At 54.7% G+C, this 24,616-nt stretch overlaps 2 protein-coding genes across 9 annotated transcripts in view; one reads left to right on the top strand and one right to left on the bottom strand.

Annotated features, from left to right (window-relative positions):
* The window catches only part of TPCN1 (two pore segment channel 1), a 71,029-nt gene extending 59,238 nt beyond the window's left edge, over positions 1-11,791 (top strand). For all 7 annotated transcript variants that reach the window (XM_061141819.1, XM_061141818.1, XM_061141822.1 and 4 more), the window contains 11 exons: positions 847-919; positions 2,237-2,344; positions 3,135-3,206; positions 3,750-3,839; positions 5,100-5,215; positions 5,945-5,991; positions 6,579-6,647; positions 6,816-6,900; positions 7,677-7,816; positions 8,320-8,400; positions 9,253-11,791. In XM_061141819.1, coding sequence (XP_060997802.1) covers positions 847-919; positions 2,237-2,344; positions 3,135-3,206; positions 3,750-3,839; positions 5,100-5,215; positions 5,945-5,991; positions 6,579-6,647; positions 6,816-6,900; positions 7,677-7,816; positions 8,320-8,400; positions 9,253-9,372 — 1,001 coding nt within the window. In that variant the 3' untranslated portion in view covers positions 9,373-11,791. The remainder of the gene's footprint in view (positions 1-846; positions 920-2,236; positions 2,345-3,134; positions 3,207-3,749; positions 3,840-5,099; positions 5,216-5,944; positions 5,992-6,578; positions 6,648-6,815; positions 6,901-7,676; positions 7,817-8,319; positions 8,401-9,252) is intronic.
* A 191-nt stretch (positions 11,792-11,982) lies between these two features.
* The window catches only part of SLC8B1 (solute carrier family 8 member B1), a 29,165-nt gene continuing 16,531 nt past the window's right edge, over positions 11,983-24,616 (bottom strand). Inside the window, exons 11-16 of one of the 2 annotated variants that reach the window (XM_061141828.1) lie at positions 23,848-23,989; positions 20,833-20,954; positions 18,821-18,974; positions 17,656-17,736; positions 16,219-16,283; positions 11,983-13,169 (exon numbers count right to left, since the gene is read on the bottom strand). In XM_061141828.1, the coding sequence (XP_060997811.1) occupies positions 12,972-13,169; positions 16,219-16,283; positions 17,656-17,736; positions 18,821-18,974; positions 20,833-20,954; positions 23,848-23,989 (762 nt within the window). In that variant the 3' untranslated portion in view covers positions 11,983-12,971. The remainder of the gene's footprint in view (positions 13,170-16,218; positions 16,284-17,655; positions 17,737-18,820; positions 18,975-20,832; positions 20,955-23,847; positions 23,990-24,616) is intronic. The other variant, XM_061141829.1, reaches the window with a different exon arrangement.

The following is a 24,616-nucleotide window of genomic DNA, read 5'->3' as shown; positions in this document are numbered from 1 at the left end:
CAGACCAAGTCCCTGTGCTGGGCGTGACTCATAGGGCCACGTGGGGCCCCTTCAGCCTGCATCTGAGGCCTCATCTCTCACCAGCACCGCCCCCCAACCTTGTCGCCCTGAACGCATCCTGCTCCCCAGGACCCCCCGCCCTCTTTTACCCCTGGGCTTCTGCCTGGGTGTCTCGTCTGCCAGTGCACTCATCCCCTCACACCCCTCTCCCCCCATCATGTCTAAACATTAGACATAACTAGGAACGCCGCATCCTAAATTGTTTTCATTCTTCTTACAAAGTAGGACTTCGACTGCCTTCATTAGTGCCCTCTGGCGTCTTCGGCGGAGTTGAGAGTAGCATAGGGATTCAGCGCACACACTCGGGTCAGAGAGCCCTGGGGGTCCATTCCCGGCTGTGTCTCTCGTGTGACCCGAAGTCCCCTCCACAGCTCCCCTTTCACCTCCTCCTTTCATCATGTTCCAGTGACTCCCACCTTCCTTCCGCCTCTCAAGCAGGCCAAGATCACATCCAGGCTGGCCCCTGATTGTTTCAAATGTAATACCTCCCCCAGTGTAACATCATCGTTCCCCCGTCTTCCTCTAAACTCTAAGCACCCAGTGCAGGGCCTGGCACCCCCCAGACAGCAGGATTGCGTGCTGGTCTTGTTAGTAGGCAGCCCTGGTTGGCCAGCATCTGGGCCAGGTCCTGCCCCAGAGCCCACACTCTCACTGGGGGCGCAGGTGGGACATGGGTGTCCACAGCGCACGCGACCAGACCTCAGGAGAGTCCTGAGAAAAGGAGCCAGGCCAGGTGTGGGGGAGGCTGCAGCAGGGCCCCTGCTCATTGCCTCCTTCTGCACACAGTCTATGCGGTAGAGCTGTTCCTGAAAGTTGCCGGCCTGGGCCCCGTCAAGTACCTGTCCTCTGGATGGAACCTGTGAGTACAGAGCATGTATCTCTCCTTGATTATTTATTTGACCATGACAGGTCTTAGCTGTGGTGCCCAGCGTCTTCATTCTTTGCTGCCCATGGGATCTCTAGTCACAGCGTGTTAACTCTTTAGTTGCGGCACGTGGGATCTTGTTCCCTGACCAGGGATCGAACCTGGGTCCCCTGCCTTGGGAGCGAGGAGTCCTAGCCCCTGGACCACTAGGGAAGTCCCCAGAACATGTGTCTCAACCACGTCAGAGACTCTGATGAAAGCCACGGGCCCTCTCCCTCTGCACCCACCACCAGAAGGTCCGAGGCCAGCTTGGGTCTCTGTCTTCTGGAGGGGTTCTGCCTGTGGCTCCGGGCACCCCCGGAGGCCCTCATCTTCCTCCCTGGGACAACCCCACCAGTCCCTCCTGGAGGAGGCCTGTTGGGGGTCCTTAGGCCAGCTGGCTCTGAGTCACCGAACCCCACACCCCTCCTTGGAAACCACAACGCTCACAGAGGAGGGGGCACTCAGCCTGATGTGTGCTCAGCATTGAGCTGGAGGCCCCTCTCCCTGTTTCAGAGACCCCCGAGAGATCGCTCACCGCCCACGAAAGTTAACTCACCTGCAAAGTCAGGCCACGCTCACGTGGTCTCAGGTCCTAAGAGTGAAATAGGTTAATAAGTAGAGAGGAGCTGGGCAGAGCAGCAGGGTGTGCGCTTGCAGTTGGCAGGTGCAGGGCCTTAATATATGCGGGGGGTGGGGGGTGGGTCCTCTACCCTGCGTGGGGGGAGCTGGTCTCCAGGCGGGCCTCCGCTTTGGTCCTGTCCCACCCCGAAGTCCCTTCCCCAGGGGCACTGGTGTATCCTGTGTCTGCCATGAGACCAGTGCGGGACCTTCAGGAAGGGGTTTCCGACCCGCGGGGTGTGCCGTTGACTGAGAGGCCCAGCCACGCCAGCCTCAAAGATACCTGACGGCAGCAGGAAGCTGGCCAGCTGTGGGCCCTGCGGCCGCCTTTGCTGTGGTTTGGTGTGTGGGCTCCAACCATCATGTGTGCTGAGTCATAAACCAGAGCGCCACAACCTCTGAGGGTCCACGGGGACCCTCTGAGCCCCTACCACACCGCAGCCCTGATTTTCTGAGTCTCTTGTCAAGAAAAATCCTCCCTCGCTTTCAGCTTTCCCTGGCCACCACCATAGGAAACGAGTACACATCTGTAGAAACCTATGGACGTTGTCCCTTACCCGTTGTGGGGGGTCTCCCTGGAGTAGGGGAGCCTCGGCGGGGGTGGGCTGAGCAGACCACAGCTTCTCCTCCTCCCTTCCTCCCCATCCCCAGGTTCGACTTCTCTGTCACAGCCTTTGCCTTCCTGGGACTGCTGGCTCTGGCCTTCAACACGGAGCCCTTCTACTTCATAGTGGTCCTGCGTCCCCTCCAGTTGCTGAGGTGACGGCAGGGATGGTCTGGTGGGCGGGCAGTGACCAGACGGAGCCCAGGGGCTCACCGGCCGGGTGTCAGAGGTGGCTCGCCCCTGCAGGAGCTCCTGGGGTTGGTGCTTGGGGGTGCTGGGGGCCTTGTCCTCCTGTGCAGACTGCTCCCCGCTCACATCTTGGGACCCGTTGCCTCTGACCGTGGAAGAGAACCATGGCTCAGGGCTCTGGTGAACTTGGCCTGTGCTGTTATCAGCTGCAGCCACAGAAACCCATGTGCTCAGTCACAAACCAGGGAGCCACAGCCCCCTGAGGGTCCAGAAAGACCCTTTGAGCCCCTACCGTGCCCCAGTCATGATTTTCTGGCATAGTCTCTTGTCAAGAAAAACCATCACTTGCTCTCAGCTTTCCCCCCGGGCACCAGTGTATGAACCTAGCACACATCTGTAGAAATCTATGGATGTTGTCCTTTACCAGTTAAGAGGTCTCCTTGTGTCCTCTGAAGCCTCGTTTTCCTCTAGAACATCCAGCTGCGAGCCCATTCACGGCCATCCGAGTCTTGCCCTGAACCCCTTCACGGAGGGGGCCCAGCCCGTCCCGCCCCCAACGTCCTGGTACCGCCACCACCCTTCCCAGGGTACCAGTCACCTAAGCCAAGTGCCCAGCTGGCGACTCTGGGGGAGAGGAGGCGCTCAGGTGGCCGAGAGGCCCCAGGCCCGCCTTGCCCCCCGAGCCCTGGCGCAGTGGATGGGCCGGGCTGCGGCTTTGGTAAGTGACCCGGCCGGCCTCCCTCTTCCCTCGCTCAGGTTGTTTAAGCTGAAGCAGCGTTACCGCAACGTGCTGGACACCATGTTTGAGCTGCTGCCCCGGATGGCCAGGTAGAGCCCTGACTGTGGGCCCCCAGGGCCAGGCGCCATGAGGCTTGTGCCCCCTCGGGGCGGGCAGCTGGGTGGGTGGTTGTGGCGGGGTGAGGAGGAGTCCCGGAAAGGACGGACATCGAGGGTCTGATGGGTCTTCAAGGAGCCCGAGGTCCTGACCACCACAGGTCTCCCTGGCTCCCTTTGTCTTCACTGAGCCATCTGAGATAGTGAATAGGGAGGGCAGGGAACTGTCACCTTCACTTACCACCTATGTCTACGTTCACAGGTAAGGGTCACCTGTGAGTCTACCTTCACAGGTAAGGGGTGGATTGCTGGTAGAGGGGCGTCTGGTGCGAGAGTCCTCACCCGAGCCGTTCTTCCACCCCCCGACCTGAATCCGAGGCCCCCTCCCCTGCAGGCACTCTCCAGCCGGCGCACCTGGCTAGGAGCATGCGTCTCCCCTCGGTCAGCTCGGGGGTCTGCGGTGCTGGGGCTGCCGGGCAAGCTGGGCTCTCCCGCCGGGCCCTCGATCACCCTGTGCCCTCTGACCCTCCTCCCCAGCCTGGGCCTCACACTGCTCATCTTCTACTACTCCTTCGCCATCGTGGGCATGGAATTCTTCTGTGGAATCCTCTACCCCAACTGCTGCAAGTGAGTTCACGGCCGGGGCCCCCCGGGGGAAGCCTGCGTTCCTGGAGGGTCCCAGACGGGACTGGCACAGCCAGGTGACTCCCCAGGGACCCGACTCCCGAAGCCACCGCACCCGTTACAGCCCTGGGATCCCGTGCTGAGCTTCCAGGGCTTGTCAGTCCAGTGCAGCAGCTAGGGGAGGGGCCTCCCTGTAGCGAGGACATTGAGCCAGTCGCCCTGTTCCCCAGGCAGGCTCTGGGAGCCTCTCTCCCACCAGGCCTCCGTCAGCTTTCCCTTCACACTGAACACTGGAGGCTGCTCCACTGCTGGACTGCGGGCCAGGGGCCCGTGGCTTCCTCCTACTTGTCTCCGGGGTGGCCGGGGCCCCAGGCAGACAGGTCAGCTAGGGGTGGCCTGACAGGATGAGACAGACACACACGGGAAGGACAGAGCGGGGAACACAACCTCCCGTGATCCCTTCCTTCCTCCCAGGCCCCCATGGTGCATCCAGGATTCTCTTTAGAATCCATCCTTGTAGCTTCAAGCTCTGATAGATAAAGGTCCCAGAGACACCGGCAGTGTGTTGGGCTCAGAACCAGAGCCCATAGCGGTGGGTCACAGATCTTAGGGCACACCAGAACCCCCAGGGCAGCTGCTTAAAAGTGCAAACTCCAGACCCTACCCTGTCAGGATGCTGCCCTCCGAACAAGCTCCTCAGGGGCCCAAGGACCAAACATGTCAAACCATCAGCGTGAGTTACAGCAGATGAGCCATAAAAGGCTGGAAGGGAAGTAGCAAGTAAGCTCTCAGAACAGGAGCAACTGATTGGAACAGGAGAGAATACAACGCCTCAGCAGGTGCTGGGGGAGCCCCGTGAGGAGGGGGCCTCTCTCCAGGCTCTGCTGGCACCTGGCCTCCAGAGCACACCCCAGACTGGCGGGCGTGGGGACAGGGATGGGGCAGTTGCCTAGAGGACGCACTGTCTTCCCCCTCCTCCAGCTGCTGAGAGGGAGGTCTCAGCTGGCAGCAGAGAAATGCCAAGTGGAGGAGGATGTGGGGGCGAGTCCGGGGGTTCCCACCAGCACCCTGGGGACTCCCCTTGAGATAGGAAGACAGGCAAGAGAGCCGGGGGCTGGGGGGGCGGGGGGTGCTGGGCAGGAAACCAGGCTGGTCCAGGCCGGATGCTCCTTGGTCAGACCTTGGTTTGTTTAAATTTTCTGTCCTCTGTCGAGGTGACCAGTTGTCTTGTGACCTTCCCCCCACCCCTGTCTCCCCGGCCAGTACAAGCACAGTGGCAGACGCCTACCGCTGGCTGAACCACACTGTGGGCAACAGGACCGTCGTGGAGGAGGGCTACTACTATCTCAACAATTTCGACAACATTTTGAACAGCTTTGGTGAGTGCAGGAAGCGCAGGCGGGCCGTGGCACCCACAGGTCCCAGGTACCGGGGAGTGGGGCTGGCTGAGGCCTCCCCCTTCCCAGGGTGTTTGCCACAGTCGCTCGAGTCTGGTCTGGCCCCCAAGGAGCCTCTGCTTTGCCCAGCTTGGGGGTGCAGCCCAGGCCAGACCCCAGGGCTCACTCGGTCACCAGGTTTTACTGCATCTCCTGTTCCTTTCTCAGCATCGGGGAGCAGCAGAGCTTCATGCCTGGCTGGGAGGGGTACAGCCTGATGTGGGGCAGGCCCCAGCCACAGTGCCCTGCACCACCCAGGCCAGGCCCACACAGCTCTGCTCCCGGCTTCCACGGAGAAGCTGGGAGGGCAGGGGGCCATGGAGGGAAGGGGCCTTGCCAGACGCAGCTTTCTCAGAGCATCCCCTCATGACATCCTAGACCGAGGAAGGTCTGGGGGGCTCTTCCTCAGCATCCTCACCCCAGCCCTGGTCCCCACCCCAGCATCTCGAGCTGCTGAGGCAAAAGACGCATGCTTTTGAGGCCAGGCCAAGATGGGACCACTTCCCATGGGGTGGGCGCTCTGGAAGGGTCTTGGCCACTCTCTGTGGAGCGCACAGCCCAGCCTGGCAGACAGGTGCATGGTACCCAGGATAGGTGGAGAGAGGCCACTGACCCCACTCTGCAAAAGCGGGTCTGATTAAGATGCTTCTGTGTCTCCCTTTTGTTTGGCAGTGACCTTGTTCGAGCTCACGGTCGTCAACAACTGGTACATCATCATGGTAAGGACCTCCCTGTCAGCTCCTGGGGGTGTTTGCCCACCATTCTCTGTGGCCAGGTCTCCCCTCACCCAGCCCAGCATGGGGTGCTTTGCTCTCCTATCCCCCGCAGGGGGTGGGGTTCTGCGGGAAGACCAGGATATGGGCTGAATCCAGGGGCCACCCCACCATTAGCTGAACGTGGCCTTGCTCCCCACCCTCTCTGCACATCCCTCACCAGCCAGGAGAGGCCAGGCAGCCTCTGGTCTCTGTGCTGCTCCCACCACTGGTGGGGGTGGGGGGGGGGGGTGGAACTTGCCAATCAAGGAACAGTGTGGCCAAGGTGCTTGGTTGGTTTTTCCCAGCCCTTAAATACTTCCAAAGGCTGCCTGCATTAGTCCTGAACCATTAGCTCTGGGCGGGGAGGCGTCCAGGCCTAAGGAGCACAGGGGAGCTTTTATACTCAAGGAGCCAGGTTCGCCTCCTTTGTCTGCACAACTGAAGGCAGAGCAGGAAGGGTTTGCAAAGAGCGGGGGCCATGGAGAAGGCTGCGTAGACAGCGCATCCCGGCCCCCAGCGCTCGCTCACCACCTGCTTCCCTCCGTCCGCAGGAAGGTGTCACCTCCCAGACCTCGCACTGGAGCCGCCTCTACTTCATGACCTTCTACATCGTGACCATGGTAGGTTGGGGGCTGCAGAGTGCCCGCCGTCCTGTCCTCACAAGCCGCCTCCTCACTGGGCGCAGCTCTGGGAGGAGGGGGCCGGGGACATATCTGGCTGGGCTCTGGGGCCCCACCGAAACTCACAGCGCCCCATTCCTCTCTCCTCCTCTCCCTGCGCCTGGCCAGGTGGTGATGACCATCATCGTGGCCTTCATCCTCGAAGCCTTTGTCTTCCGAATGAACTACAGCCGCAAGAACCAGGACTCAGAAGGTCAGTGCAGGTGTCTGCCACCTGCTGCGCTTCTGTCTGTCCAGCTGTCAGCTTTTCAGCTGTCTGGATGTCCAGTCTCCTGGCAGTACTGCTTACCAGTCTGGCTCATCTTTCTTGACCTCTTATTTGCATTATTTTCAAATACTTAATGACCAAAAAAATGCCCAGGATCTCATCTTAAAAACCAGAACAATACAGGTCAGAGATCAAGAAAAACCACAGGCCGCCTGTGACTCTAGCAGCCCTCTGTCCCATCATCTGCTAGTCTGCTCACCCCTTAGCTGTTTGTTTCAGTTACCGTCCCTGTGTTCCTAAACATGTTTGTCCTCTGGTTCTTGATTTTAAACGCTGTAAATACTGTGGGCTGCAGAGCCCATAGCAACTTGACAGGCCCCTGGCTCCAGTGACTGCCTCCCTTTTCCCGGGTTGCGTAGCTTTCTGTGTACTGATCCTCTGTTCTTTCCAGATTCTCCATCAAAACCGCCACATCCCTGCTGCTACTTGTTTCCAAATCTCTGTCCTCTCAGGCTACCTAATCGTTTTCTTTTGGCTTGGGGACAGCCTGTCCCCTGTACGCTGCTGGCCTGAGCAGCGCTCCTCACAGCACCTGTGAAGGGCAGGAAAGGGGAGGGACGGGAGTGCTAGATGGTGGGGGCGACGTGGGGGTTGTATCCTGCAGATCCAGGGAACCTTAAGCTCCCCATAGGGGCAGCAGGGAGGCTGGCTAAACCAGGCCATGCCAGGCAACCTCCCACCGCCGCCCTCCCCTCCCGCAGTGGACGGTGGCATCACCCTGGAGAAGGAGCTCTCCAAAGACGAGCTGGTTGCAGTTCTGAAGCTCTACCGGGAGGCAGAGGGAGCCAACTCAGACATCGCTCAGCTGCTCAAGATCCTCTCCCAGATGGACAGATACGAGGTGGGGAGCCCCAGGGCCTCGTCCAAAGGAGCTTAGTGCAAGCCCTCCCCCGCTGTCCATCCCCTCAAGTGTGTGTGTGTGGCTGTGCTGGGCCTTAGTTGTGACATACAGACTTGGTTGCCCCGAGGCATGTGAGATCTCAGTTCCCCAACCAAAGATCAAACCCACATCCCCTGCATTGGAAGATGGATTCTTAGCCACTGGTTGTTTAGTTGCTCAGTCATGTCCAACTCTTTGCAGGCCCATGGACTGTAGCCTGCCAGGCTCCTCTGTCCATGGGATTCTCCCAGCAAGAATACTGGAGTGGGTTGCCATTTCCTTCTCCAGCTTAATCACTGGACCACCAGGGAAGGCCCCTGTCCCCACAAGTTTTAGTGACTTTTTCTTTGGTGGGGGGGGGGGGGCACCTTTGCAGAAGCCAGAGGAGCAGGTGAGGCCTGCTGAAGCTGGGCACCAGGGCCCAGACTCAGGCGGGTCCCTGTAACCTCTCCATTCTTCCCTAGCAAAATACCGTAGCGTTTCTGGGACGGAGATCAAGGACCAAAAGTGACCTGAGCCTAAAGATGTACCAAGAGGAGATTAAGGTAGGAGCACCCCAAATGCGCTGCAATCTCCTCCTACCCTGGAGTCCTCCCCACTACCAGGTGGGGGCTGATCTCCAGTCTCCGTCTTGAGTTGTGGGGAGTGCTCGGTGGGGAGCTGTGGGATTATCTGTTGGAACCACCACCAGTGGTGTCTGGGACTCGGGTAGGGGTGCTTCGGGGCTCAGCCTTGAACCCTTGAAGCATTAGGTGGCCCCCCTCTCTGCTCTTCCACATGTCACTGACCTCATCTCATTCTCATCCTGTGAGCCAGCACCGAGGAGGACACACACAGGGCAGAGGGAGCCTGGGAGGTGGGGCGCCCTGGCCCACTTGCCAGGACCAGCCTCCTCAAAGAGGGGAGTTAGGAGGTGCACTGAAACGTCACACGACTTTATACAACTTATGAGCTCCAGGTTTTTCGGGTGTAATATAAGGATACCCAGCTCAAAGGGGATACATACCATGGAGGGTTGGCGGGGGTACATCCCTTTGTGAACCACACAGATTATGTTCACAAGTAAAGGGTGATTACTACTACCTGGGCCTCGTTTACAAAGAGGACTGTGCAAAGCATGCTGGACAAGGAGGTTTGCACACCTCTAATTAGAAAGGGAAAGACTGCTCAGTAATTTTCCCACTTAGGGGAACAGTCAGCCGTCCCAGCAGGTATGGGGTAGGGGTGGTGTTTTCAGTCCCAGTTGGGTGGTGCTGGCAGCAGACTCCCTCCGGCCACCCACAGCAGGCGGAGGGCCCAGAGCTGCCTGGCCTGGGTGACCCCCGTCAGGCTGGGGTTAGCTGGCAGGACTGGGGCGGGGACCTACTCAGCACTGCTTTAGTGCTCTCTCGCTTTAGGAGTGGTACGAGGAACACGCCCGCAAGCAGGAGAAACAACAGCGACAGTTCAGCAGCTGCGTGGTCCCTGCCGCCCAGCAATCTCCAGGCAGCCGCCAGCGCTCCCAGACCATCACCTAAGCCCAGCCTGCAAAAGCCATCTCTTCTATGCAATAACACAATAGTATTATTTTACTACAATGTATCAAAGTAATGTATGTGTATATATGTATATGTTATACATATATACACATCCATATATATATATGCACATATTTATATACAGAAAGGAGAAAAAGGCCGACAAGATGGGGTTTGGTTTATAACCGCCTTAACCCTATTTAACCCTGGAAGTCAGCTTCGTCTTGGGGGCGGTCAGGCCACCAAGAGTGGCTCTTAACATGAAGGCCTCTTCGCAAGAGCACTTGAATGGACCTGCCGATCTCTGTAGGGCTGGCCTTCACAGTGGGCCCAGGTGCCTGTCCACGCCATCTTCCTGACACTGCTCTCAGAATCCTTCCCCACCTGGCAGCCTCCCCACTGATCTGCCCTGTGGCCTCCGGCCCAGGGCTCCTGTGTCCTGCTTTGGGGACAAAACCACTTAGGAAGGAAAGAGCCCACATCCTCGGGTTGGTATGTCTCCAGATGTGATGATCATGGAATGGGTGTTCCCTGGGAAACCAGTACCCAGCAAGCACCTACCGGAACGTGTGATCCGGGACCGTGGGTACTCCGCGTGGTCAGATCTCAGCCAGCGCCAGGTGGCCAGAGATGCTGTATCCTGACTCCATGAGCCTTTGCACCTACCGTTAAGTTTCAACCCTTGTTGCTGAAAATGCTTCTAAGATGGCCCATAGGAGGAGAACAGGCCAGAGGCCAGGCCGGTGGCTACCACCCCAGACAAAGTCCTAAAGTGAATGGGCTTTCTCCTTAAATCCCTTTGCCTTGGGATTGTCCTGTTCAAGCAAAAAGATATTTTGGTTAATTCAGGATTCTGCCAAAGACCATAGCAAGTCATTCACACATGTGTGTTCTCTGGAAACGGGAACAAAAGGCATGGAGGCTGACCTCAGGTTGTCCACAGCCACCTAACTCGTTGGTCCCCTTGGCCGGCTCTGCCCTCAGCTTGAGCGAGTCACTCCCCGTGGACTTGACTGAGGTGGGAGTGGGGACTCGGCTCACTCCAAGGTCTCCCCCTCCCGGGAGGAGGTTCAGATGGCCTCTCAGTTTCCCGGGGACCTTGGGTGAGTCCTCTGAGGTCGGAGCGCCGCTGGGGCGTGAATGCACGGCAGGGCGGGGTTAGCAGCGGTGCAGCTGCGGGAGGCAGCATGCAGGGACGACGGGGCCGGGGGAAGAGCCCCCACTGGGCATCCTGCTCCAACCCCAGCTCTCCAGCTGCCTCCACGGGCCTCTGTGAGCTAGGAAGGTGGCGGCCGTGGGGCGGGGGGGGGTGCAGAGACTCCGCCCTCCCCTTGTTCCCTTTCCAGCGAGACAGGACCCAGCTCCCCTACCCCATCTCCATGGCCAAGTCTTCTCGACTGCAGCCCTCGGTTGGGCTGATCACTAGAGCCAGCATCCCCTAGCTCTGCCCCTCATCAGGGGAGGAGTGGTGATTTTTTTTTTTTTTTTTAAAGCACAGTCCTTTAGGGAAACAAATCACTAAGAACCACTGAGGTTTCCACCAGGAATCAGGAGACAGATGTTGTCCTCCTGATCTCTGGGGAGCGACGGGCTGCCACGGGCAGCTTGACACCAGGCCCAGGCCTGGACCCCTTCCCTGCTCCAGAGAAGGAACTTTATTTGCACAACTGGGTGCCTTTTAGCTTTTGTGTATTGAAATGGGCATTCTGGAAGCAGGAGGCAAGGGGCAGCCTTGAAAGGAGGGCATGAGTCCTCCGACCTCAGTATCTGCCCTCAGAAAAGGGGTGCCAGGGAGGCTGAGTGCACCGCCCACCCCCCCACCGCCGGGGTGACGGCTGCTACCAGGAAGAGTGGGGTTAAGTCCAGGCTTCCCAACCCTGTCCTGCGAAAAGCCCTGTTTTTAGTCAGGGACAGGACGGAAGCCAAGTGGTAACAGCGCCGATGGCCCAGACTCCAGCCCACTGGCGGGCTCCCTCATCACTGAGCCTAAGGACAGCTGCCCCCGTGGGGTCACTGGGGTGGACCCCAGGTGGACCCTCCAACTTGCACATGGGCCATCGAGCAGGGAGCGGGTGTCACCCAGGGCTGTGAGCTCCCCCAGCTCGGATGCGCTCTCACCTCCCACATCAGCTCAGTGACGCTGACACAGGACGCGCGGGCCTGCCCTGGGTGCCCCACCGCCTGTCAGCGTCCGAGGGCCCTGTGCCCCGACCCAGCTCTGGGAGGGGGACGCCCTCCAGCCCCTCCTCCTCGCTTCCCTCCCCTACCTAACCCAGCCTTACTCCACACCACGTGACAATCATTTTGTATCGGTAGCGGGAACGACGCTGTAAGGTTTTGTACGTCGGCAATTTGTAACCGAGAAAACCCACCATGTCTGCGGATTTCTGGCATATTAATAAAGAGCCTCCGCTTTGTACGTGTGGCTGCCGCCTTGTGACTTCCAGCAGGCACCACTCGGGGGCCTCCATGATCGTGGAGAGCGGGGATACCACCTCAGCCCCACCCCTAGACGCGCCACAAAGTCCAGATCCATCAGGCCCAAGAACCTTCGGCCCTGGAACCAACCCCACGTCACCCTGGCCCGGGTTAAGAAGAACTAGTAACAGCTGGGTATACATTCTTTTCTGTATCCTTGAAATATTTAATAATTACGTTCATTGGAAGAAAAGACAGTCGAATCCCTTTACTGCTGGCCTAAGGCATCGAGCAAATGGAAAAGCGGCTTCTTAAAAAGGGGGGTCACTGGCTGCCAGCAGGAAGGCACCCGGGAGTGCTCACCACCCTCCCAGAGCTTGCAGGCAGGGGAACCCCAGCCCAGGGCTCCCCGTGAGGTAGGCAAAGGGCACTGTCAAACCGACTCCTGTTTCGCAGATAGGGAAACCACTGAAGCCGCAGACAGTTCTAGAGGCAGAGCCTGGAGCTGCACCATCCAATGTGGAGCCGCTGATGGGCCATTGCCACTGGCTGCTATTGTGGAGCAATACATATTGTGATTAATTTCACCTTTTTCTTTTGGCTTTATTAGCATGGCGACTCAGAAATTCACAATTAGGGTCATGTCTCCTATTTCTGCTGGACGGTGCAGCTCCAAAACTCAGAACGCTTTCTGTGCTGACCCGACATGGGCTATCTGCCAAGGTCCAAGTCACCCTGATTCCCTAAACCCTGGTTTGGCAGCCCTCTGACCCTGAGACACATTGCAGGAAGGCAGCAAGGGGAGACTAACCGCCTCCAGCCCTGAACTCTTTGGGGTCTTCCCGAACCAGCCTGGAAGGCACCCAGGCTTCCCCTTTGACCCAGACCCTGACCTTCAAAAGAGGCTCTGGAGGTAATGCAAGGAAGTCTTCCACCTTCTGCCCGGGACTCTGTCCACAGGGAAGCCCCATCGCCACAGTCCCAGAAACGAGGTTTGACTGTCCTCACTGCGCACTGCAGTGACCTGGAATCTTTGGCAGAGAGCGCGGCCCCCAGGAGCCCACCCCACCATTCACGGTCAGGGCCGCGCACGCGGGGTTCTGCAGAAGGCACTTCATCCTCCGTCTCACCGCCTGCAGTGACACCTCCTGACCACCAGGCGGACCCTGACGCAGCTTCACTCACACAGTTTTCAAGTGAATCACTCCAAATTCAGTGAGCAAGGCCACCACGAGGAAGGTCAGGTAGAGGAGGAGCAGGCAGCAGCCGTAAACTCGGCTCAGCTGGAAGCACTGCAGCGGGACCAAGACCAAGGAACAGACGAGGCTGAGGCCCAGGGTGCCGGCCAAGACCCACACCAACAGTCCGTCCGGCTCCAGCTGCGGGGGGAACGGGGAAAGGCTGCGTTACTGCAACCGACAGGCAAACCGAGGTTTGAGGGCCCCTCGTGAGGGACCAGGGAGGGACTTTTGGCCTCCCTGTGAGACGGCTCCCCCCAGCTTGAAGTTCAATGTTTTTAAACCACCTGAGCGTGAACGTGCGCGTGCTCAGTCGTGTCCGACTCTTTTGCGACCCCATGGACTGTAGCCCCCAGGCTCCACTGTCCATGGGAGTCCCCAGGCAAGAATACTGGAGTGGGTTGCCATTTCCTTCTCCAGGGGATCTTCCTGTCACTGAGACTGAACCTGAGTTTTCTGAATCTCCTGCTTGGCAGGCGAGTTGTTTACCACTGAGCCCCCTGGAAGTCACCTGGTGTTCGGTAAACTAATTTATATATACATATATATGTATATGCATATTATATATATGTATGTATGTATATATATATATAAAACACAGTTGTTGAAAAATTCTCCAGCAACACAGAAGAATAAAAGGAAATGAAATAGTCCCCTTCCCACTTCTTTCCCCTCCAGACTTAGCACCTATCTAACACATATGGAAGGCTTAACCCTAGGCACTACGCTAGGTATTTCACACCCACCATGCCCTTTCATCCCCTCATCACGTAAGGAGACCTTCATGATGATCACCAATCCACAGTCAAGGAAACCAAGTATGGCTGACCCCTGAACAGCACTGGTTTGAACTGCGTGAATCCACACATGTGGATTTTTTTTCAACCATAGTATCTGTATCTTCATTTCACGATCTTTAAGCCTGGGGGAAAAGAGTCCATGTTGGCTTAGAGATCACAATATGTGGAATCCAAAGAGCTAGGGTTTGAGACTTCCTGCTGGTCCAGTGGCTAAGACTCTGCACTTCCAAGGCAGGGGGCCCAGATTTGATCCTTTTCACTTTCATGCATTGGAGAAGGAAATGGCAATCCACTCCAGTGTTCTTGCCTGGAGAATCCCAGGGACGGCGGAGCCTAGTGGGCTGCCGTCTATGGGGTTGCACAGAGTCAGACACGACTGAAGCGACTTAGCAGCAGCAGCAGGGAACTAGATCCCCTATGCCGCAATAAAGAACTGGTATAGACAAATATTAAAAAAGAAAAACAGCTAGGGTTTGAGTCCTGATTCTATTCAAACTCTTTCAGTATCCTGCCCCTGGGACATTCATTTATCAATTCCTTTGCTTTTGAGGCTGGAGAAGGAAATGGCAACCCACTCCAGTATTCTCGCTGGGGAAATCCCATGGACAGAGGAGCCTGGTGGGCTGCAGTCCATGGGGTCGAAAAGAGTTGGACACGACTGAGCGACTATCACTCTTTCGTTTGCTTTTGAGGCAGAGACAGCACTATGCAGATTTGTGACACGTGGGGCGATCAGCACCCCTAATTCCCGCATCGTTCAAGGGTCGACCATAGTGCGTGACGGAGCCCAAATCCGAAGTCCAAGCTCTTACCCTCCCCTGCGTCCTCATACAGCAACACATGCCCACACAGATGTGTGGGTGCACATGTGCACCCCAAGTCCCGTGTATTCTGTAACCAGACACGGGACCAGACAGTAGGTACGTGTTTAAGAGCAACCTGTTTTTCAGCCAACGGTACAGCGCGGACTTCCTTCTGTGATGACCTCTCATGATGCCCTGTGTCTTACGCAATTAACTGCAGGAGCATTTTCTAAACTCAGCACAAAGGCAGAGGAAATGCAGACACACACTCTACAAGGAGCCAGAGGAAAGAAACACCGCCCCCAGGGGGGCCAACGCTGAAGCCTCATTATCTGGAGCTGTCCGAGAATCAGGAATGAAAGGAACCTATTAAACCCGCGAGAAGTATAAATAAAATCTGCAGAGAGAGGGTGTTTACCCCTTACAAAGGCAAACTTTTCAAGCAGAAGCTATTTGGCTTATGGGCGTGGCCACTGTGAAAGGCCGGCCCACAACCAGTTCATTACAAGTCAGCCACGCGTGTATTCAAGAACTAGCGGCCTCCTGGAGAAAGAGGTGGGTGACATTGTTCCCATGAATGACTCCATCATTCAGCTGCACATTCCAAGTGCTTCCACACAATTGGCCTTAAAACCGTCCCCTGGGCCACATGCCCCATCCCACCTTCACCCTTTTCTGGTTTGGCCTCGGAATTCGAGTCCCTGGCAATGTATATGTGTCCAAATCTGGGACACATCTGCTTTGTACGGGGCGCTGTCTGACCTGTGCAATATTTCCAAACAGAAGAGCTCACCTAGGAATCCCAATTTCTTCTCAAAAAAAGCTGGATGATCTGGCCATAGGAGGCCCATCCAAGTTACCCACACAACTGGGTTACCTGCCCGAAGTAGTGTTTTTAACCTTGCTGGGGACCTGTCCCTCAAGGGTCCTAACCTTCATATGTCTCCAGGGAGTGTATTTTAAAATGCAGATTTCCAGCCTACCACCCCCTGGAATGCCGGGGTCAAGAGGTCTCAGTGCCCCCAGGGAATTTGCAGAGCCCCTTGAATCCACACAGCCTCTTCTGCTCAGTGCATTTCAAATCTATGGAGATTCCTCCCTTCTGGGGCTGTCTCCAGCTCTCTCTCATCCTGGCCTGTCCTCTCCCGACAGTGGTGGGATAACGTGTTCAGCCTGGCCCTTATCTTGTGTATGGTGCTTATCCAGGAAGTTGGGGGGTGGGATCAACCCATTTCACAGGTGAGGAAGCTGAGGCTTAGAGACCCTTAGAGTTCTACTTCAGTCAAAGTCCTATAGCAAGACACTTAGTGATGAGACCAAGACACCAGTCAAGAGCCTTCCTGCCCCTTTCCCTCAAAGCCACATCTTATTAATAATTACTTCATGACCTTGCAAGGAAAACTTTTAACCCTATATGCAAAATATTTTAAAGATATGCTACAAATCAGACGTCACACATCTAGACGAGTCCTCTCCCCAGTAAGTGTAACCTGCTGAGACGTGAATGGTCTCCGCTCTGGAGCAGGGAGGGGAGGAGGAGAAGAGACCCTTATGAAGAGGCCCCTTGTTGAGTCAGCTGTTACCCACCTTCACCTCCATGTGGCCCCTGGAGATCTGCAGCAGGCAGCCCAGCCCCACTCCCACCAGCATATCTGTGGTCCAGTTCAGGAAGTCTGATGGAACATAACCCCATAACCCCGACACACAGCCCACTGACTTTCTTTCTGATCTGTGACTGCACCCCCCTCCCTTCCCCCAAAAGCCCTATCTGAGAGGCCTTATCCAGTTTTAGCACCTCTAAGAGATTGTCCAGTGTACATTTTGCCTCACTCTGTAAGGATCGCAGGAAGTGACAAACATTTGGTGCCTGGTGAGATGGAGAAACAGAGGTAATGTGAAGTGACTGGGAGGACTGGTGGTGGAACATGGCATGGGGGGCACGGCTCCAGCCAAGGCTCAATCCTTCCCACCCCAACCTGAGAGCTCAGGACAGGCCACAGCCCTACAGCCAGGAGCAGGGCACGGTGGGCAACGGGCCGTGACAAAGGGCAGGAGGCATCTGCACACGGGTCACATGGCTGGCACAGGGCAGTGCTGGAACTGGGATCCAAGACTGCCCAGACTCCAAGCCCTGCCTTTGTCATAGCCCCAGGCTGCCTGACCCTCTCTTTTCTATATAGACCAGGCAAATGAAAGCCTACAGGACAATCCGGCCCACTGTCTGCTTTTATTAATAAAGTTTTATTGGAACAGTCAGGCCCATTCGTTCATGTATTGCCCATGACTGTTTTCACACTTTAGGGGAAGAGTTGAGGCATGGCAAGAGAGTCCTATGGCCCACAAAATCTAAAATATGTACTCTCTGGCCCTTTAAGAAAAAGTTTGCTGGCATTCCCTGGTGGTTCAATGGTTTAGCGTCTGCTTGCTAATGCAGAGGACGTGGGTTGGATCTCTGGTCCAGGAAGATTCCACATGCTGCAGGGCAACTAAGCCAGCGTGCCACTACTACCAAGCCTGCGTGCTGCAACTACTGAAGCCCACGCACCCTAGAGCCCATGTTCTGCAACAAGAGAAGCCACTGCAGTAAGAAGCCCGTGCACTGCAACCAGAGAGCAGAAGTCTGTGCAGCAAAAAAGACCCAGCACAGTCAAAAATAAACAAACAATTAGGGGGAAAAAAGAAAAACATTGCCAACCCTGACATCTACAGACCATGACATCTATAAGAGGGAGAGATCTTCCACAAGCTTAGTGTGTGGGCACCTACTGATAATACCTCTGCCCTAATAAGATGAGTATCTGCCGTCAGTGCTGTTTACCAAGCACTCTGTCACTTCATTTGATCTTTACAACAACCTGTGAGGTCAGTCCTCTCAATATCCCCATTTTACAGATGAAAAAGCTGAGGCTCAAGCAGCCAAGTCACCTGCCCCAGGCGTTCCAGTGAAAGCCCATCCCAAGGGGGAGGAATAGAGCCCACCCTTGGCTCCCAGCACTGAGGGAAGGGCAACTGTAGAAAGGATACTGAAGATGATGCCACCAAAGCAGGCCGAGAACGCCATCCTCGGGTAGCCCTGGCGGGCCAGCGTGAAATCTGAGAAGACATCTGTGTGGACACAAGAGAAGGCCTTGAGCAGTGCGGGACTTCCCTGGCCCTTGTTGGTCACTAATGCCTTCGTTCTTACCCACAGTCATTCAGTCGACAAACACTGATGAATGTCTGCCTGACTCTGGCACTAGCTTGTCCGGGTGCTGGGGGAGGCCACATTGTCCCATAAGACACAATTCCCTCCTTAATTCTTTTCACCTGCTTCTTTCCCACCAGGGGCAGCCTTGTGGGTGTGACAAGCCAGCACCAGTCTTTCACCCATGTCCTGTCCCCTGCTCGCACAGCGCGTGTGTGCTACATCACTTCAGTCGTGTCCGACACTGCAACCCCATGGACTGTATGTAGCCTGCCAGGCTCCTCTGTTCATGGAATTCTCCAGGCAAGAATGGAGTGGGTTGCCATTTCCTCCTCCAGGGCATCTTCCTGACTCAGGGATCAAACCTGTACCTCTTGTGTCTCCCGCACTGGCAGATGTGTTCTTTACCACAAGTACCACCTGGGAAGCCCCAGTATACACAGTACCTCTGTGCAAATTAGGAAAAGGGGCCAAAAAAGGTGAGTGGAAGGAGAGCTAGTTTTGGGGCCCTTGACCCCTTGTCAGCATGCCCTTGGGCAGTGTACAACCTGACTAACCGTACTTGGCAGCTCTAACTAAAGAAGGATATATGTATTGGATTGACCAAAAAGTTCATTCCGCTTTTTCTATACTGTTAGTGGAAAACTCCAAATGAATTCTTTGGCTAACTCAATGTATGCATGAATGCCTACCCATGCCACACCTATGGATATACTCTGCTGGTTGACTGCAGTGAGCTCCATGTCCTGCCTGAACTCTCGGGAGCCATCAAGTATCTGTGCATCAGTGAGTGGAGAAGAGACTGGAGCTTCTACAGAGTCTCAGATACAGTCCAGACCACCCCACTCGAAGCCCAGTGATGGTCACTCCAAAGACAGTAGGTATTGAGCGCTGCTGAGGGTGGATGCCCTGGAAGCCCTGCCCACATGTCATTCTGGCTGGGCGGGGGAAAAGAGCAGTGAGGTGGCTGTGCTAATTCCAGAAGCCCACCCGGCCCCGAGTCACCTCCAATGCTGTTCCCCCAGGCCAGCAGCGTGAGCCCCAGGACGGTGTTGCTCAGCCGGAAGACCACGCCCAGGGACCGGAGGATGTTCACCACCTCTGTGGCAGCTGCGTTGATCCACAGGGCGCTGGTCAGGAAGCCCAGGAAAGCAAAGAGCTGGGGGAAGGAACAGGAACATAGCCTCAGTTCCTCAGCTATAAAATGGGACGCTCATAGTACCTACATGTGAAGTAGTCATGAGCATGAGTTGGTTGATGCAAAGCAGTTAGAGCCTGACATATAGTAAGTGCTCAATAAAATGCTAGCTCAGCATTACCATTTTGTCAAAAAGGGGTACATCACAGCTCTCATCAGGCTTCTAGTCTATGGACCAAATGCCACCCTATCACCACAAAAAGAAACTCCATACTCATGAGCAGGTGCTCCCCAGCCCACCCAACCTTCCTCCCAGCCCCTGGAAACCACTCTGCTTTCTGTCTCTCTGGATTGGTTTATTCTAGACACATCATAAAAATGGCTTCATACAGTATGTGGGCCCTTGTGACTGGCCTGTTTCACTCAGCATCATGTTTTCAAGGTGCATCCATCTTGGAGCATGTGTGAATACTTCAAAGACGAGTAAGAAACGCTGGCTAACGTTTCTCTGGGTTTCCCTGGTGGCTCAGTGGTAAAGAATCTGCCTGCCAACACAGGAGACACAGGTTCAATCCCTGGGATGATGGGAAGATCCCCTGGAGAAGGAAATGGCAACCCACTCCAGTTCTTGCCTGGAGAAACCTATGGACAGAGGAGCCTGGTAGGCTACTACTGTCCATGGGGTTGCCAAGAGTTGGATATGACTGAGTGACAAAAAAACAGCAACATTTCTCTAAATAATCAATTTGCTGAAAATTCAAATTCCTTTGGGTTGGTATATTCATTCAGAATTTCTGAAAATAAAGACTAGAATTTTTAAAAGCAATAATTAGTTTAAAAAATTTAAGTAAACTTTAGGAAAGAATTCTCTGGACAAACTGCCTAAAAAATTATTTAGCGTCCTGCAGAATGGAGAGAATGGTGTAGGGGGGAACACTCCCAAAGATCAAACAATTCCACCCCTGGGATGTGATCATTAGGAACTCAGGTGCCTTTCTAGTTAAAATGGTGGAAAAGTCTGGTATATCTTCAAAAAAATGAACATACAGTTCACATTTGACCCACCAGTTTCACTCCTAGGAAGAGAAGGGAAGACACTGAAGAGAAATGAATCATTTCTACACAAAAAATCCTAGACCAATGGTCATGGCAGCATTGTTCATAATATCTAAAAAGTGGTGGGAAAAAAAACCCCAGGGTTCATTTACGGATGAATGGATAAACAAAAATATGCTATGCCTGTACAATGGAATAGTATTCAGCCATGAAAAGGAATGAGGTCCTGACACATGCTATAGCATGGATACACTTGAAAAACATTTTGCTAAGTGAAAGAGAGCAGTCAACAACAACTGCATATTGTGTGATTCCATGTATGTGAAATATGCAGAACAGAAAAATCTGGAAGGACTGAAAGCAGACTGTGCTGGCCAGGGGAGGACAGAGAGTAACTGTTAATGGGTACAGGGCTTCTTTTTTGGGGTGATGAATCCCAAATTGTGGTGATGGTTGTACAACTCCATGAATATTATGGAGTTGCCATTTCCTTCTCCAGGGGATCTTCCTGATCCAGAGACTGAACCCAGGTCTCCTGCATTGCAGGCAGACTCTTTACCATCTGAGCCATCAGGAAAGTCCTATGAATATAATAAACACAATTAAATTGTACATCTCAGATGGATGACTTGTATGTGTGTGTGAATTGCAACTCAATAAAATGAAGTTGTTACCAAAAAAAAAAAAGAACTTGCACAGGCATAAAATCTCTTAAAAGTGGCCTTAAAGACCTGTTATCATGGAAAGTGATCAGTGGCCTAACAGTCCCAGGATATCTGCCTGGGCATCCCCCCTCCCAGTTTGGAGAGCTGAGGTTTCTTACCCAGTGAAACCTAGGGGGCTCGCTGTTGGACGTGGCAAAAAAGGTCACTGCAGCCACGGCTGTGCCCGCAATCACCACCACAGCCCAGACGGGAAAGAGGCCACCTATCTCATAGACGCCATCTGCAGAGGGATGAGAAAGGGAGCTGGTACTCTCCACGGCTTCAACTTGGCACCTCCTCCTGGAAGCCCCCTTGGCATGATGGAGAGGGTGTGGAGGGGATAAAACCCACAGATAAAACTCAAACAACTGTTTGGATATAAGGTAGAGACCTCCTGTGTGCACAGCCCTGTCCTAGGCACTTCAGAGAGACAGAGAAATTGAAGACATAGCCCCTGCCCACGAGCTACTCACTCTGGAAAGACAGACATGAAAAACAGACTCTCCAGCTTGGAACTAAGATAGGAATGGCTAAGACCACTCACTCCTACTATCCTTTCCCATGTCCAAGGCAGACATCACTAATCAACCATGATGCTTTGGTCAACCTGAGCTTCAAGGGAGCACCCTCCAGCCAGGCATTACCAATGGATAGGCATGGCTCCATGATATGACCTGTACAGTTGAACTCAACCTTACTAATTCTGGCTCTCTTGAGAAGTCCGCTCTATGAACCAATCCACTACAAATTTACAAAGGTTTTAGAAGTTTCATATTAAAACACCTAAGGGAGGAAACCCTGCAGGCAGGTAGAACACTCTAGAAATTTCCATATACCATCCTTTCATCACCAGTCTTAAAGGCAATGGATGATTCACTTGCCCAGACACATGTAATAAGACTTTTTTTCTTTCTTTAGTCCAGTTCATGGGCTCATAACATCAGTGCACTAAGGAGAACATAAGGGGATGAATATATAAAATCGTGCACATAATACATGGCAGGAGATTTTTGGGGGGTAATTTTGATGGATGTGACTTTCATTTGCAGAGCTGGCTTTGGAACTTGACACCTGGGTGAGAGGTCCTTTCTCTGTATTTCTCAGTCCTGTGCTGGAGGAATTTCAGGAGGAGACAGGGGCATGGGGTGGTTAGGAGGGTCTTCTTGGAGGCTGAGGACGTGAGCTGAGTTGTAAATAGAGCAGGGCACAATGGTTCCATGCGCAGAGGGAAGAGATGGAAGGGAAGGAGTTGAGCAGATTTGTGTCACCGAAAGTAGATAAAGGGCTGGGGAAGGTGGCTGGCTTGGGCTCTCAGAGATCTCGAAAGATGGCTGGGGGACATGGCCTTTTTCCAAGAGGCACTGGGGAGCCATGGAGGTCTTAGAGTGGGGGAGTGACCACAACATGTGACAAGTGGCACTTTAGAAAGATGGCTCTAGGGACTTCCCTGGTGGTCCAGTGGTGAGACTCTGTGCTTCCACTGCTGGGGGCATGGGTTTGATCCCTGATTGGGGAACTAAGATCCTGCATGCTGTGTGGTGTGGAAAAAAAAAAAAAGAAAGAAAGAGGGCTCTGAGGGTGGCCTTGAGAAGACAGATGGAAGTTGACAGTGAGATTGGGAGGTGAGATTGTAATGCCTGGCTGGAGGGTGCTCCCTTGAAGCTCAGGTGGACCAAAGCATCATGGTTGATTAGTGATGTCTGCCTTGGGCATGGGAAAAGACAGTAGGAGTGAGTGGTCTTAGCCATTCCTATCTTAGTTTCAGGCTGGAGATTCTGTTTTTTCATTTTGACGGGCAGACATGTCACCTCCTTGGGCAGGTGACCCCCTGCTGGGCTGACCCCTAAATGGAGAGAACCCCCGGACCTTGGGCAGGGTGCCAAGTCTGGGGCTTCTCTCTATGCAGGGGTCAACCTAGAAGCAGTCACAAATGCTTTAGCCTGAACCATTCTTTCCCCTGCATGGACCTGCTACCACTAGACGGTGTTGGGGCAGGTGGACAAGACACTAAATATCATAGAATCACATCTCAGGAAATGGATTCCCTCTTCAGTACTCTCACTGTAACAGATTTAAATATCTTAAGTGTACTGGAAACAAGGCTGGTTTCCCATTGATGCCGGTGAAAGAGATTCCTTTCCAGTACACTGAAGTTAAAAAAAAGAAAAATATCAAATACAACAGTTTAGAATGGGAGAAAAATCAAGACGTTCTTGAATGTTGAATGCTTGGGAACCCTTCTCTTAAGAAGCCACAAGAATGATGAACCAAGTCCCTGGGGGACTGGAGAGGCAGGGCTGTCATGAACCAGCCCACTGGCACCACTAGGGGGCGCCCTTCCCATCTCTGGGGTCACATGGACCAACTCCTTCCTCCACGACCATGCCTTCCCATAAATTGGAGGAGAAACAGAATTTGGCAGCCTTTTCATCCTGACGCTCATTAGCAGGAAAAAAAAAAAAGCCACACTCAGCCCTGTATTTGCTACCAAAACCCTACCGCCACCTCCAGGAGATGCCCCTGGGTTGAGGTTGAGAGGAGCCCAGATGACACAGAGGACTGGGCAGCATGAGATACTCAAGTCAGATAACAGGAAGAACCGGAGCAGGAGGAGTTAGAAGACGCCTGACAAGACCGGGCAGTGCTCGAGCCAAAACAGGTCAGAAAAGGAAAGCCTGGGGCAGATGGGGAAGGCTCAAGGCCAGTGGGGACCACCCAGGTCACTCAACAGGCAGTGGAAGGGTTTGTGAGGAGCTGGTCAGTGGGCACCAGCAGGAGGCGGGGCGGGGGCAGGGTTGCCTCTTCTCAGCTTCCACCAGTTCTGCTGTTAGGAATGTGGCTCAGATTATCTTGAGAAATCCAGCCCCAGATTTTGACATCAACTCTGTGAATTTGGTAACGCAAGCAAATGCGCCAGAGGGCGGGATTTGGTCCAAGGGCCACCAGCGCGTCACTCCCCTCTGGAGCCAGTGTGACCGATGGACCACTGGAGGCTCATGGCACAAGCACATATTAAGCGTCTGCTGTATGTCCAGGACTGCCGGCTGGTCCAGGGTCCCCTGGGGTGGCTGAGAAGAAAACGTCGGGAATGCGGGGAGGAGGGGGTGGGCCGGCCCGGGGGCAGGGACACTCACAGGCCCCCGACTGCAGGGTCAGGGTCAGGAACAGGGGGCTGATGACCAGGTGCAGGCAGTTGAGGGGCCGCTTCCAGTTCCTGTCCTCCTTGTCGGGGTCCATGATGGGGACGGTGAGGAGCAGCAGGAACTCCACGGGCAGCTGTCAAGTGTGGGAAGGCAGGAAGGTGAAGGCAGGGAGGCCTGTGCTTGGCCGCCACGCCCCGAGCTCAGTCACTCAAGAACCAGGCTGGACTTCCCCGGTGGCTAAGAATCCACCTGCCAATGCAGGGGACACGGGTTCGGTCCTGGGTCCGAGAAGACCCCACATGCCATGGGGCAACCAAGCCTGCACACCCTGAAGTCCACGCTCCGCAACAAGAAGCTCCACGCTTCTCACTGCATGAGAAGCCCACACACTGTGACTGAAGCTTGCCACAACTAGAGAAAAGCCCGCGTGGCAGTGAAGACCCAGGACAGCAACCAACCAACCAACCAACCAATCAACAAAGGAACAAGGCGTTACTGCCAAAGCACCCACCGGGCGCAGACCCCCAGGTGCTTCTGACTGCGGCTGTAACACACTGCCACTGACCGCGTGCCAACAATGACAGCACTCTGAACAGGAACTCTTAATTTTCCTACCTTTTGGATTAAGAAACTGAGGCTCAGAGAGGCTAAGAAACCTCTCCAAAGCCACACAGGAAGGTATATGAAACCAGGATACAGGGCCAACTCTGACGGACTTGATATCTGGTGTTTCACTTCACTTGTGTTTTTAGCCAACAGC

Source organism: Dama dama, chromosome 5 (genome assembly GCF_033118175.1).
Source record: "Dama dama isolate Ldn47 chromosome 5, ASM3311817v1, whole genome shotgun sequence".
In the NCBI taxonomy this organism is placed as follows: domain Eukaryota; kingdom Metazoa; phylum Chordata; class Mammalia; order Artiodactyla; family Cervidae; genus Dama; species Dama dama.
This window is presented reverse-complemented; position numbering and strand designations above follow the sequence as displayed.